A 13,974-nucleotide genomic window follows, 5' to 3' on the forward strand; every position below is an offset into this window, starting at 1 on the left:
GTTGAGGTTATCAGGTTGACCAGGGCTGCAATGGCGGCCACCTTGACATAATCGTCACCTCCGGCCTTGTAGGAGGTGAAGGTGATGATGGTCCCCATGCCCAGGCTCAGGGAAGAGGGTACATGGCCCCTGCTTGATGCCACAGGTCCAGGGAGGATAAGGCAGAGAGCTGTGGGTGACTGAGAAGTTTTTAGGAGCGGGCTTGGAAGGGTAGGACTACCAGTAAATAAGCAGGCTAAGGGGTCGGCTAAGGTAGAGAGCAAAAAGATAAAAGGGAGGCTGGGGGCAGAAGGAAAGGAGATGTGGGGGAAGGAGACTCTGAGGTCTTGAGAGTCGAGAGAGGGAGAAGGTTTGGAGTCCCGGGCCTCACCTCTGTGGTGATCACACGTCTGGGGCTCGTGACCACACCTTCCAGGAAGAGGCAGAGAAGGATGACGGAGGGGAGGAGAGGAAGACAGAGGTGAGCATCAGCAGGGGCCTCCCGGTCAGGAGCAGAAATATGAACGGTGTCAAGATGGCCCAGAAGTAACACGATGGAATTATGGGAAGACGATTCTAAGGAGACAATATTGTGGTTTGGAGCAAACAATAAGCTGCCCAGGAGTCAGGGGCGAGACTCCAAGTAAAGATGGCTTTGAAAGGGTGGGTAGTTGGACACTTAATTCCCCGGCCTTGGATTTACGGCTTATGTGTGAGTTTAAGGAGAGGAAAAGAAACTGAGAAGAGACTTTGAGAGAGAATAACATAACTAAGAGGAATTTTAGTGATTTGCCCCGGAGGTAGTTGAGCTATGGCCCCTATCTCTGCATATCCCTATCAAACCTTTAGTAAAGTCTACTTTTGTAGGAGTGGTTTATTTTTGGAGGCTGTGAAGAGATGGCGAGCTAAGACTCCAGGGGTGGAGATGGATGACGTGAAAGGTGACCACCTGCATGAATGCAGGGACCAGGAGGTACAGGTAGAGTTTACCAAAATAATCTGATAAACACACTGAAATACATTTTCTTTTCTTTTTTTTTTAAGATGGGGTCTTGCTCTGTCGCCCAGGCTGGTATGCAGTGGCGCGATCTCAGCTCACTGCAACCTCTGCCTCTAGGGTTCGAGCGATTCTCCTGCCTCAGCCTCTCGAGTAGCTGGGACTACAGGCATGCACCACCACACATGGCTAATTTTTGTATTTTTAGTAGAGATGGGGTTTCACCATATTGGCCAGGCTGGTCTTGAACTCCTGGGCTCAATCGATCCTCCCACCTCGGTCTCCCAGTGTACTGGGATTACAGGTGTGAGCCACTGCACCCGGCCTGAAATACATTTTCTATGTAAAGGGAGCATGATCCAGATGCCAAGGAGATGGATTGAAAGAAAATACTCCCAGGCTGGGTATGGTGGTTCACACCTATAATCCAGGCACTTTGGGAGGTGGGTAGATCACTTGAGGTCAGGAGTTCAAGACCAGCCTGGCCGACATGGTGAAACCCCATCCCTACTAAAAAATATAAAAGTTAGCTGGGTGTGGTCATGGGCACCTATAGTCGCAGCTACTCAGGAGGCTGAGGCAGGAGAATTGCTTGAACCTGGGAGGCAGAGGTTGCAGTGAGCCAAGATCATGCCATTGCACTCCACCTGGGTAACAGAGCAAGACTCCATCTTAAAAAAAAACAAAAAACGCTGGACGTGGTGACTCATGGCTGTAATCCCAGCACTTTGGGAGGCCGAGGCGGGTGATCACGAGGTCAAGAGATCAAGACCATCCTGGCTAACATGGTGAAACCCCGTCTCTACTAAAATTAGCTGGGCATGGTGGCATGTGCCTGTAGTCCCAGCTACTCAGGAGGCTGAGGTAGGAGAATCGCTTGAATCCAGGAGGCGGAGGCTGCAGTGAGCCGAGAGCACACTGTTGCACTCCAGCCTGGCAACACAGTGAGACTCTGTCTCAAAAAAATAAAGAAATACAAAAAATTACCTGGCATGGTGGTGGGTGCCTGTAATCCCAGCTACTCAGGAGGCTGAGGCAGGAGAATCACTTGAGCCTGGGAGGCAGAGGTTGCAGTGAGTTGAGATAGCACCATTGCACTCCAGCTTAGGCAACAAGAGCAAAACTCAGTCTCAAAAAAAAAAAAAAAAAAGCTCCAAATGGGTACCTGGAATGGAATTGGTGCCACTCAGCTCCTTTAGGGGTTAACATGTTGTCAAAATGCAGGGAGGTGGAGGTTGCAGGACTCAGCTGGGGGGACTGTGGTCTGATCTGAAAGGTTGCCCACAGGTGTCTGCCTGCAGCGATGTGGGGATCTGGTTGATAGTGAGGCATTTCTTCACGCTGTCAATGGGACAGCAGTTCTCTGTAGAGAGACCTGGCCGACTTAGCTTGTCTGAGGAGAGTACAGAATCTTCCTCGGACCCCTGGAGGGAGACGCTGGGTGGCCACATCTGAGTCTAGCTCCATCATGCAGGCTAGAGTGCAGTGGCGCGATCTCAGCTCACTGCAACCTCCACCTCCCAGGTTCAAGTGATTCTCCTGCCTCAGCCTGAGGTCAAGAGTTCAAGACTAGCCTGGCCAACATGGCAAAACTACTAAAAATACAAAAATTAGCCGGGTGTGGTGGCAGGTGCCTGTAATCCCAGCCATTTGGGAGGCTGAGGCATATCTGAGCTTGTCCTCAGGGTGGGTGGAAGGGTCACAGGGATTGCAGAAGAGCAGTCAACAGGAAGGAGTTGGGTTGTGTTGGGGTGGAGAGTGTGGAAGTCTTCGGATTTGCAAAGGTGACAGGGTAGTGGGGCTGGCGGTCAGGGGAGCTTACTGGCGTTGAAATCCAAATCCCTGTGATCACGACTGAGAAGACGACCCAGGCTGCGGTTCAGGACGAGGGCTTCAGCCGCTTCTTCACTGTGGTCCGAGGCATGGAGGGTAGTGTGGTACAAGAAGTACTGGTGGGCCCAGTCTGAAGGCAAGAGACGTCTCGGGGAGGGGACTCAGGTACCACCTTGCTCGGTGCCTGCTTCCGTTCACTTCCTCCCCTTGGTGTCCCTGCCTCCCTTGGCCCTGCTGGCCCCTCTCCTCACCAGTGACACTGATGTTCTTCACCAGTGGGCAGTGGTCCCAGGGCAGGGGGTGAGCAAAGGAGTAGAAGAAATTCCAGGAGATGATGGTGCTGTTGTACAAGCTCACCGAGGCGCACACCTGGGGGTGGACACGGTGGGCAGAGACCTGGAGACCACAGAGGGAGATCGGGGATGGCCTGGGGCTGGGTCCCTCATTTACCAGACTGTGAGCATAGCTCATGCTGCACAGCCAGGGGACAAGCTGCTTCCAGACCCGGATGTTGTCCACATGCAGCCACTGCCCCATGATCACCTCCATGTATAAGAGCGGGATCCCGAATAAGAGAAGCATGAAGAAGTACATCAGGATGAAGCTGCCTGGGAAGGGAGCCAGGGGCTGTGCTCAGGCAGCCAGGAGTCCTGGCCCTGTCCCCATTTTCCCCTAGGAGCCCACGTGCCCAACCCCAGCTTTCTCCTCCTTCAGGGCCCAGGACTCCAAGCTCCCAGCCTTGAAACTCCTTCCTTAAGCTCAGGACCCAGGCCCCTGGCCTTACCTCCTCCGTTCTGGTGACACAGGTAAGGAGAACGCCACACGCTGCCCAGCCCAACAGAGAAGGCAATCTGGATCAAGATGCTCTCAGTGTTTTTAGGTTGAACGAAGTAGTTTTGGGTCTTGGTGGCCTGGATCTCCTCGGTCTTGAGCCTCCAGGACAGGGAGTTGGGGGTCTGGAATTTCTTAGAAGACTCTTTCTCTGTCAGATAATTCCTCAAGGGACTCCGTGGCTTTCTTCTTTCAGGCCCGGTAAATCCTGAGAAAATCTTGGGTCACCAAGAGCAGCAGAATTTAAAGGACACGTCTCAGGTGCCAGGCTGTGAAATTTCATAACCAGGGCTTTGGAGAAATGAGGGCCAGAGTTTAAATCTTGGCCCTTCTCCTTATGAGTTACTAACTTATGGGCAATATACATATATATTTTTTGAGATGGGGTCTTACTCTGCCGCCCAGGCTGGAGTGCAGTGGCATGATCTCAGATCACTGCAACCTCCGCCTCCCAGGTTCAAGGGATTCTCCTGCCTCACGAGTAGCTGGGATTACAGGTGTGTGCTACTATGTCAGATAATTTTTGTATTTCTAGTAGAGACAGGGTTTTGCCATGTTGCCCAGGCTGGTCTCAGAACTCCTGACCTCAAGTGATCTGCCTGTCTCGGCCTCCCAAAGTGCTGGGATTACAGGTGTGAGCCGCCACACCCAGTTCTGTTTTTCTCATCTTAAAAGCAGCGGTGAATTTCAAAATATTTAATAAAAGCTATGGTGTGAGCACTCACCAATCAGAATGAATGCCAGCCATAAACACTGGAGTATCAGCTGAACACCAGTCCTGTCTGAAATGATTAAAATAACACAATGGAATATTGAGTGCCAAGAGCACAGTAAACAATGGATACACTCAGGTTTCTTTCCCGTTGACTTCTGGTGTACTTGGAAACTTTTAGGCCCAACTAATGCACATAGACTTCTAGGCCAGGTTTTACAAACACAGCTGTTTATCACAGTCACTGGGGGAGCTCTAAAATGATAGAGATTCCTGCCTTCCATTCTGCTAGCCTCACTCCTCTAGATTAAGTCTAAGGTGAGGATAGAGATGGGTAGAATTTTTTTTCTTTTGAGACACAGTCTCACTCTGTCGCCCAGGCTGGAGTGCAGTGGTGTGATCTTGGCTCACTGCACCCTCTGCCACCCAGGTTCTAGCGATTCTTCTGCCTCAGCCTCCCGAGTAACTGGGATTACAGGCACGCACCACCACACCCGGCTAATTTTTATATTTGTAGTACAGACAGGGTTTCACCATGTTGGCCAGGCTGGTCTTGAACTCCTGACCTCATGATCCACCCACCTTGGCCTCCCAAAGTACTGGGATTACAGGTATGAGCCACTGCGCCCAGCCACGATGGGTAGACTTTAAAAGCTTCGTTGGGATTCCACCTTTGGAAAGGCAGCATGAGGAGCTCTGTGGACCCACTCCCTAGTAAAACAAGTCAACTTGTGAGAAATATAAAGAAAAACATTTACGGTCTCTAGAAATTGTCCTAAGGGCATATAGCAAGTGACAAAATATTTATTCAAGAAAATATACTAAAATTCTGGGCAGGCACGGTGGCTCACACCTGTAATCCCAGCACTTTGGAAGGCCAAGGCAGGCAGGTCACTTGAGGTCAGGAGTTTGAGATCAGCCTGGCCAACACGGCAAAACCCTATCTCTACTAAAAATACAAAAATTAGCGAGGCACGTGCTTGTAATCCTAGCTACTCGGGAGGATGAGGCAGGAGAATTGCTTGAACCCGGGAGGTGGAGGTTGCAGTGAGCCAAGATCACGCCACTGCACTCCAGCCTGGGTGACAGCAAGGCTCCGTATTAAAAAAAAAATTTATATATACACACACACACACACACACACACACACACACACACACACACACACACACACACACGGCTCTTTCTCTGCCTTGCTTCCAGTTGAAGGCTATAGTATCTTCCCAGGAGGGACAGGCCACCAGCATTTCTCATTCCTCTCCAGCTACCTGTTGCAAGTGTGGTAAAAAGGTCAGGAGCTCCCTTCTTCTATCCAGTACTGCTCCTCCCCTCTTTTAGGGCAGAGGCTCCACCCCAGCCATTTGAGAATACTGGAGCCCTGATCTCCCCTGGCCCTAGCTCATGTGTAAGGCTAAGGTTACATTCCAGGAGAGGCAAGTTGATAAGAAAGTTTAATGCCCCATCCAGCAACCTGCTGCTAAGGCAGCTGTGTCGCTCAGAGAGAAATAGGCCACTGTCCCTACCCATCTCTGGAGATTTTACTCAGGGAGAAAGCCAAGCCTTCAGAACAAAGAGCTCTGAAAGTCTCTCCCCAAAGAACTGACTTGACTTGAAACAGCGTGGGAGAGTTCAAGCCTAAGGGCATGCTCGAAAATGGTGGAGGAGGTTCTGTTGGTAAGTAATTAAGAGGAAGCTGGTAGCTTCATGAGACACAAGCTAAACCACAGGCCAACTAGTATACCAGAGAGAATCAGGGAAACAGCTAAGAAGGTCCCTCCTGGGTTCAGAACAACTCTCAAACACCAACCTCTTAAACTACTCCTTTAAGGGAGCCTAAATTTAAGCGGACCAGATGCAGAACAATTAATGCCTCAGAGCATTGTCAAAAACAATAATCAGGTGGCAATTAGTGGAGCCTAAAAGCTGAGTGTGGTGAGGGAAAGAGACAGGAGAGCCCACCTAAAACCACTGTCATCCTAGGGTGACAATGCATGTCTAAAGCTGTGCCCTTTGAGGAATATACATTATGACCAGCAGGATTTATTCCAGGAATGCAAGGTTAGCTTAATATCTGAAAATCAATGTTATATCAATAGAATAAAGAACAAAACCCAATAAAGAACAAAACCCATATGATCATCACAGTAGATATATAAAGAGCACTTGACAAAATCCAACATCTTTCATGATAAACACTCAACAAACCTAGAAATAGAAGGAAATCTTGACTTGATAAAGGGAATCTACAAAAAAAATCTATGGTTAACATCATACTTAATGGTGAAAACTGAATCCTTTCCAAGATCAGGAATAAGACATGAGTGTTTTTCTCACCACTTCTGTTCAAGATTGTACTGGAGATTCTAGCCAGAGAAATTAGGCAAGACAATAAAATAAAAGACATCAAGAATGAAAAAGAAATAAACTATCTCTCTTCCCATATAACATGATCTTCTATAAAGAAAATCCTAAGGAATCCACTAAACTATTAGAACTCCAATAGGTTCAGTAAGGTTGCAGAATACAAGATCAATATACAAAAATTGTATTTCTATATACTTGCAAAAAATCCAAAATTTAAGAAAACTGTTCCATATATGATAGTATCTGATACAGTTTGGATGTTTGTCCCCTCCAAATCTCATGTTGAAATGTAATCCCTACTGTTGGAGGTGGGGCCTGGTGAGAGGTGTTTGGGTCATGGGGCCAGATCTCTGATGAATGGCTTGTTGCTGACCTCTTGATAGTGAATGGCTTCTTGTGAGATCTGGTTAAGAGTGTGTGGCTCTTCCTCCTCTCTCTCTTGCTTCTGCTCGTGTGTAGTAGAAGTGACATGCTGGCTCTTTATGACCTTCCACCAAGATTTTAAGTGTCCTGAGGCCTTCAGCAGAAGCAGATGCTAGCACTATGCTTCCTGTATATCCTGCAGAACCGTGTGCCAAAATAAAACCTCTTTTCTTTATAAATTAAAGCAGCATGGGACTGGTATAAGGATGCACAATAGACCAATAGGAATACCAGTCAGGTATTCCTTTATAGCAATGCAAAAGTGGCCTAATTCAGTGTCAAAAAAAATAAAATACTTAGTAATACATTTAAGAAAAGGACAAACTTTTATACTCTGAAAATTACAAAACGTGTTGAAAGAAGATTTAATGAAAAGAAATCCCATGTTTATGAATCAGAAAACTAAGTATTAAGATGGCAATATTTCCCAAGTTGATCTATAGAATTAATGCAGTCCATCTCAAAATCCCTAGCTGGCTTCTTTGCAGAAAATGACCAGCTGATGATATAATTCATCTGGAAATTAAAGGGGGCCCAGAATAGCCAAAACAAACTTGACAAAGAACAATGTCGGAGGACTCATGCCTCCTGATTTCAAAACTTATTATACTGCTACAGTAATTAAAGCTGCATGGCACTGGTACAAGAATGCATATAAACCAACAGGATACCATAGGATAGAATAGCCCAGAAATAAACCTTTATGTATATAGTCAATTTTCAACAAGAGTGCCAAGAGTACTCAATGAGAAAAAGACAGTTTCTCCAACAGATATTGGGAAAATTGGATATCCACATGCAAAAAAAATCACCTTGGATCCTTACACTATACACAATAATTAACAAAAGGGATAAAAGAGCTACATGTAAGAGCAAAAACTATAAACCTTTTAGAAGAAAATGTTGGGGGGCAAATCTCTATGACCTTGGTTTGGCAATGGTTTCTTAAATATGACACCAAAATTTGTCCTTTTGTGCATCAAAAGACATTATCAGAGAGTGAAAAGATAACCCATCAAATGGGAGAAAACATTTGCAAATCAAGTATTTGGTAAGATTCTAGTATCCAGAATATAAAAATAACTCCTACAACTGAAAAAAAACTAAACTCAGTTAAAAAAAATGGGCAAAGTATGTTAATTAGCCCTATTGCGCCATTTCACTACATATACATGTTCCAAAACATCACGTTGTACATGATAAATATATATAATTTGCATCTGTTACTTTAAAAATCAATTTTTTAAAAAGGGCAAAGGACATCAATAGACATTTCTTCCAAGAAGATAAACAGATGGCCAAAAAGCAGATGAAAAGATGCTCAACATTGCTAATCACTAGAGGAAGGCAAATCAAGACCAGAGTTACCATTTCACACTGACGAAGATGGCTACAAGAAAAAAAAAAAAAAATCAGTGGGAAATAACAACTGCTGGGGAGGATGTGGAGAAATTAGAATCATTATGCATTGAGGATAAGAATGTCCACTGGAGCAGCCATGGTAAAAACCAGTTTGGCAGTTCCTCAAAAAGTAAAACAATTACCATTGGATCCAACAATTCCACTTCCGGGTACATACACACCTGACTTGAAAGGAAGAACTCAGGACGGGCGCAGTGGCTCACCCCTGTAATCCCAGCACTTTGGGAGGCCGAGGCGGGTGGATCACAAGGTCAGGAGATTGAGACCATCCTGGCTAACACAGTGAAACCCTGTCTCTACTAAAAATACAAAAAATTAGCCAGGCATGGTGGCAGGCGCCTGTAGTCCCAGCTACTCGGGAGGCTGAGGCAGGAGAATGGTGTGAACCTGGGAGGCAGAGCTTGCAGTGAGCCAAGATCGCGCCACTGCACTCCAGCCTGGGCAACAGAGCAAGACTCCGTCTCAAAAAAAAAAAAAAAAAAAAAAAAAAAAAAAAAAAAAAAAAGATTTAAAAAAGAATAAACTCTGGTATACCCTACAATGGAATATTATTCATCTATAAAAAATGAAATTCAGATACATGCTATAACATGGATGAGCCTTGAAAACATGTTAAATGAAATAAGCCAGACACAAAAAGACAAATATTATGATTCTATTTATATGAAATATCTAGAATAGGCAAATTCATAGAGACAGCATATTAGAGGTTACTAGGGGGGTGCTGGGCAGAGGGAGAGGAATTACTGCTTCCCAGGTGCAGAGTTTCTATTTGGGGTGTTGACATGTTTTGGAACTAGATAGAGATAGTGGTTGCATAACATTGTGAAAGTACCAAATGCCACTGAAGTGTTTCTTTAAAATGGCTAATTTTATGTTATGTGGATTTCACCTCAATAAAAATAATAAAAGATGATGAAATAATGCTACCAGACAGATAAAAGTTGGGAGAATTTGTCATTAGCACATCAGCACTGCAAAAAATATTAAAAATCTTTGGGCTGAAGGAATATTATTGGAGCTGGAAAGAGATGTAAGAGTAAAATAAGAGACGCAGAAACACATACTGCGTGATTTCACTCATACGTGGAATCTGAAAAAGTTGATCTAGAAGTAGAGACTAAAATGGTGGTTACCAGAGTGGGGATGATGGGGGAGTGGGGTGCTGGGGAGTTGTTGGTCAAATAATACAAAATTTCAGTTAGATGAAAGGAATAGGTTTAAGATAACTATCATTCAACATGGTGACTAAAGTTAATAACTACATTGTAACCTTGAAAAATGCTGAGATTTTAAATATTCTCACCACAAAAATAATAGATATGTAAATTAGCTACATTTAGCATTCCACAATGTATATATATTTCAAAACATCATATTGAACATAAATACATATAATTTCATCTGTCAGTTAAAAAATAATAACATAAAATTTAGAAAGGAATAAAGAAAACCTGAAAGGGTGACCCAGCTACTACCTAGGTCAAAGTAGTCCTAGCTACTCAGGAGGCTGAGGAGGGAGGAACACTTGAGCCCAGAAGTTTTGAGGCTGCAGTGAGCTGATCATGCCATTGCACTCCAGTTTGGGCAACAGAGCAAGACCCTGTAGGCAAATTTGAGACTAATGAGTGCTTAAAGTAACAATAGCAGCAATGTATTGTGGGGTTCATAATATGTAGAAGAAAAATATTGGAGAACAATTGCAAAAAAAAAATGGTGGGAAAAGTAGAAATAGAAGGCAACTTCCTTAATCTACAGCTTCCTTAAGCCTATAACTAACATCACACTAAACAATGAAATATGAATGCTTTTCTCTTGAGTTTGGGGACAAGATAAGGATGTTCATTCCACATTGTATTAAAGGTCCTAGCCTGTACAATAAGGCAAGAAAAGTATAAAGATCAAAATAAATAAAACTTTCCTTATTTAAAGGTGATGTAAGTATACTGTCAAGAGATCGTGTATGTAGCTGGGCACAGTGGCTCATGCTTATAATCCTAGTACTGTGAGGCAGGAGGATCAGTTGAGGCCAGGAGCTCAAGACCAGCCTGGGCAACATAGCAAAACTCCATTTCTACAAAAATTAAAATAAAAAATTAGCCAGATGTGGTGGTACATGCCTGTAGTCCTAGCTACTCAGGAGGCTGAGGAGAGAGGATCTCTTGAGCCCAGGAGTTTGAGGCTGCAGTGAGCTGATCATGCCACTGCATTCCAGCTTGGACAAAAGAGTAAGACCCTCTCTCAGGAAAAAAAAAAACCCAGATATTGTATATGTAAAAAGAATCTACAAATGGATGGAATTAAGTTTGTAATCAAATTTAGCAAAGTTCCTAGATATATAAGGCGATTGTACAAAAAATTTTATTTTTATATACTAGCAACAAATAATTGGAAAATACTATTTTAAAACATCAAAGACATTTAATACTTAGTAATCAATGTAGTTAAAATGTGTAAGACCTCGCTGAAAACTACAAAACAATGCAAAAGACTTAGAGAATTTTACCATGTTCATGAGTTGGCAAGTTGAACATTTTTACAACGTCAATTATCCCCAAATTGATCTACAGATTCAGGGCAATCTTAAACACAAAATCCCATATTGTTGGGGTTTTTTTTGGAAACAGACAAGCTCGTTCTAAAATTATATGGAACGCCAAAGACCTTAGAATGGCTAAGGCTATCTTGAAGAAGACCAAAGTTGGAAGACTTAACTTACCGTGGACTTATCTTACTATCTTAAGATTTGCTCTAAGGCTACATAATTAAAATGTGAGGGGAGGGGCGGGGGAGACGGGGGAGGGGCCAGAGAGAGGGGCAGGAGTGTGGTGTTGGCAAAGGATAATAAATAGATCAATGGAAAAGAGAGTCCATAAATATACTCCAGCTTATGTGGTCACTTAATTTATAATAGAATTGCCACTGCGATTGGGTGGCAATGGATGGTCTTTTCAATAAGTAGTGCCAGAATAATGATATCTATGTAGAAAATAAGCTTGAGCCCACCTCACATGACACACGAACATTAATTCAAGATGAATCATAGATATAAATGTGGAGGGTAAAACAAAAGAGATTCCAAAAAAATATGAAAATATCACTTTGACTTTGGGTAGCACATTTTCTTAAATATACACAAAGAAAGCACTAAGAAAATTAGAACTCAACCTCATTAAAATTAAGACGTTTTTAAAAATTCAATGACATCTTTAAGAAAGTAAATAGGTAAGCCACAGACGGAACACATTTGTAATGCACACATGTGACAAATGACTTGTATTCAGAATATAAATAATGCCTACAAAACAATTTAAAAAAAGCCTAAGAAAAGGTGAAAGACTTGAACAGGGACTTCACAAAAGCAGCTATTCAGATGACCAATAGCCATATAAAAGTGCTAGATATCATTACTCATGATGAAAATGCAAATTAAAGCCACAATCAGGTACTACCGCACAGCTACCAGGACGACCAAAACTGAAAACACTGAGCTCATCAGATACTGTCCAGAATGTGCAGTGACCACAGCGCCCTTTCATCGCTGGCGGGAGCGGAAAGTGATTTCACCATTTTGGACGGGTGTTTGGCAGACTCCCTAAAGACAAAAATGCCTGTTCTATGACCCATAAAGTCACGTCTATGTGCATAAAAATATGTACGAGAATATTTGTTGCCACTTTATTCACAATAGCCTCCAAATAGTGGCATATTCATACAATGTAATACACAATAAAAAAGATCCAGTTACTGATGCCCCCAAAACACGAAGCTCAAAAGCTTTTCAGATTTAATAAAATTAATAATTTTAATGGTTAATAAAGTATATTCTTTTTAAATTTAAAAATATTTAATTGACAAAAACTGTATATATTCAAGGCATAATATGATTTATGTATACACTGTATAATGATTACCACAATCAAATTAACACATCCATAACCACCATAATTATCGTGTGTGTGCACGTGCGGATGTATGTGATGAGGACACTTAAAATCTGTTCTCTGGCTGGGTGTGGTGGCTCACGCCTGTAATCCCAGCACTTTGGGAGGCCGAGGTGGGCAGATCACCTGAGGTCAAGAGTTCAAGACTAGCCTGGCCAACGTGGCAAAACTACTAAAAATACAAAAATTAGCCAGGTGTGGTGGTGGGTGCCTGTAATCCCAGCTACTTGGGAGGCTGAGGCAGGAGAATCACTTGAACCCAGGAGGCAGAGGTTGTAGTGAGCTGAGATTGCACCAGTGTACTCTAGCCTGCACGATGGAGCGAGACTCTGTCTCAAAAAAAAAAAAAAAATCTGTTCTCTTATCAAATTCAGGTAAATAATACAGTATTATTAACTGTAGCCACCAGGTATATATTAGATCCCCAGAACTTAATAATCTTATAACTCAAAGTTTGTACCCTTTAACCAACATCTCCCCATTCCCCATAAGCCCTAGCATCTGCCAAAGCTGCACAGCAGGAAAAAAAAAAAAAAGAGGCTAGGCGCGGTGGCTCACGCCTGTAATCCCAGCACTTTGGGAGGCCGAGCCAGGTGGATCACGAGGTCAGGAGATCGAGACCATCCTGGCTAACACGGTGAAACCCCGTCTCTACTAAAAATACAAAAAATTAGCTGGGTGTGGTGGCGGGTGCCTGTAGTCCCAGCTACTCGGGAGGCTGAGGCAGGAGAATGGTGTGAACCCAGGAAGCGGAGCTTGCAGTGAGCGGAGATCGCGCCACTGCACACTCCAGCCTGGGCGACAGAGTGAGACTCCATGTCAAAAAAAAAAAAAAAAAAAAAAAAGGCAATCTATGGAATCAGAAAATATTTGCAATCTACATCCGAAATATGTATGGAACTCATACAACTTAATAGCAAACAAACCAAACAGCCTAATTAAAAAGTGGACAAAGGACCTGAGTAGATATTTCTCCAAAGAAGACATACGAATGGCCAACAAGTATATAAATAAATGCTCAACATCAGCCGGGTGCAGTGGCTCAGCACTTTGGGAGGCGGAGGCAGGCGGATCACCTGAGGTCAGGAGTTGGAGACCAGCCTGGCCAATATGGTGAAACCCCGTCTCCACTAAAAATACAAAAAATTAGCTGGGCATGATGGCATACGCCTTTAGTCCCAGCTACTCAGGAGCTGAGGCAGGAGAATCACTTGAACCCCGGAGGCAGAGGTTGCAGTGAGCTGAAATCATGCCACTGCACTCCAGCCTCCTGGGCAACAGAGTGAGACTCCATCTCAAAAAAAAAAAAAAAATGCTTTGGCTATTCAGGGTCTTTTGTTATTCCATACTCTGGGCGGCAGGCCACCTAGGAGCAAAGGCAAGAGACTGAGGGCACGAGCTGTTCCAGTATAGTAAAATATATAAAACAAGAAGAGTTATACTAGATCATAGACATGATTACATATGAA

The 13,974-nt window shown here is 43.8% G+C and overlaps 1 protein-coding gene across 2 annotated transcripts; it reads right to left on the reverse strand.

The window, feature by feature from the left end:
• Nucleotides 1–313: 313 nt before the first annotated feature.
• On the reverse strand, nucleotides 314–3,852 carry LOC129394721 (orphan sodium- and chloride-dependent neurotransmitter transporter NTT5-like). Of its 2 annotated transcripts, XR_008622076.2 has the most exons (3): nucleotides 3,594–3,852; nucleotides 3,061–3,205; nucleotides 314–2,939 (listed from the first exon to the last, which is right to left on the reverse strand). XR_008622076.2 is itself a non-coding variant. In XM_055103547.2 (2 exons), the coding sequence occupies exons 1-2, from the start codon at nucleotides 3,401–3,403 to the stop codon at nucleotides 2,785–2,787; spliced, it is 498 nt and encodes a 165-aa protein (XP_054959522.1). In that variant the 5' UTR covers nucleotides 3,404–3,852; the 3' UTR covers nucleotides 314–2,784. The 2 variants fall into 2 exon arrangements, 1 of the variants encoding a protein (XP_054959522.1); XM_055103547.2 differs by having other exon boundaries at nucleotides 3,061–3,852.
• Between the last annotated feature and the right edge of the window lie 10,122 nt (nucleotides 3,853–13,974).

The sequence above is a fragment of the Pan paniscus genome, chromosome 20, assembly GCF_029289425.2.
Source record: "Pan paniscus chromosome 20, NHGRI_mPanPan1-v2.0_pri, whole genome shotgun sequence".
Taxonomy (NCBI): Eukaryota; Metazoa; Chordata; class Mammalia; order Primates; family Hominidae; genus Pan; species Pan paniscus.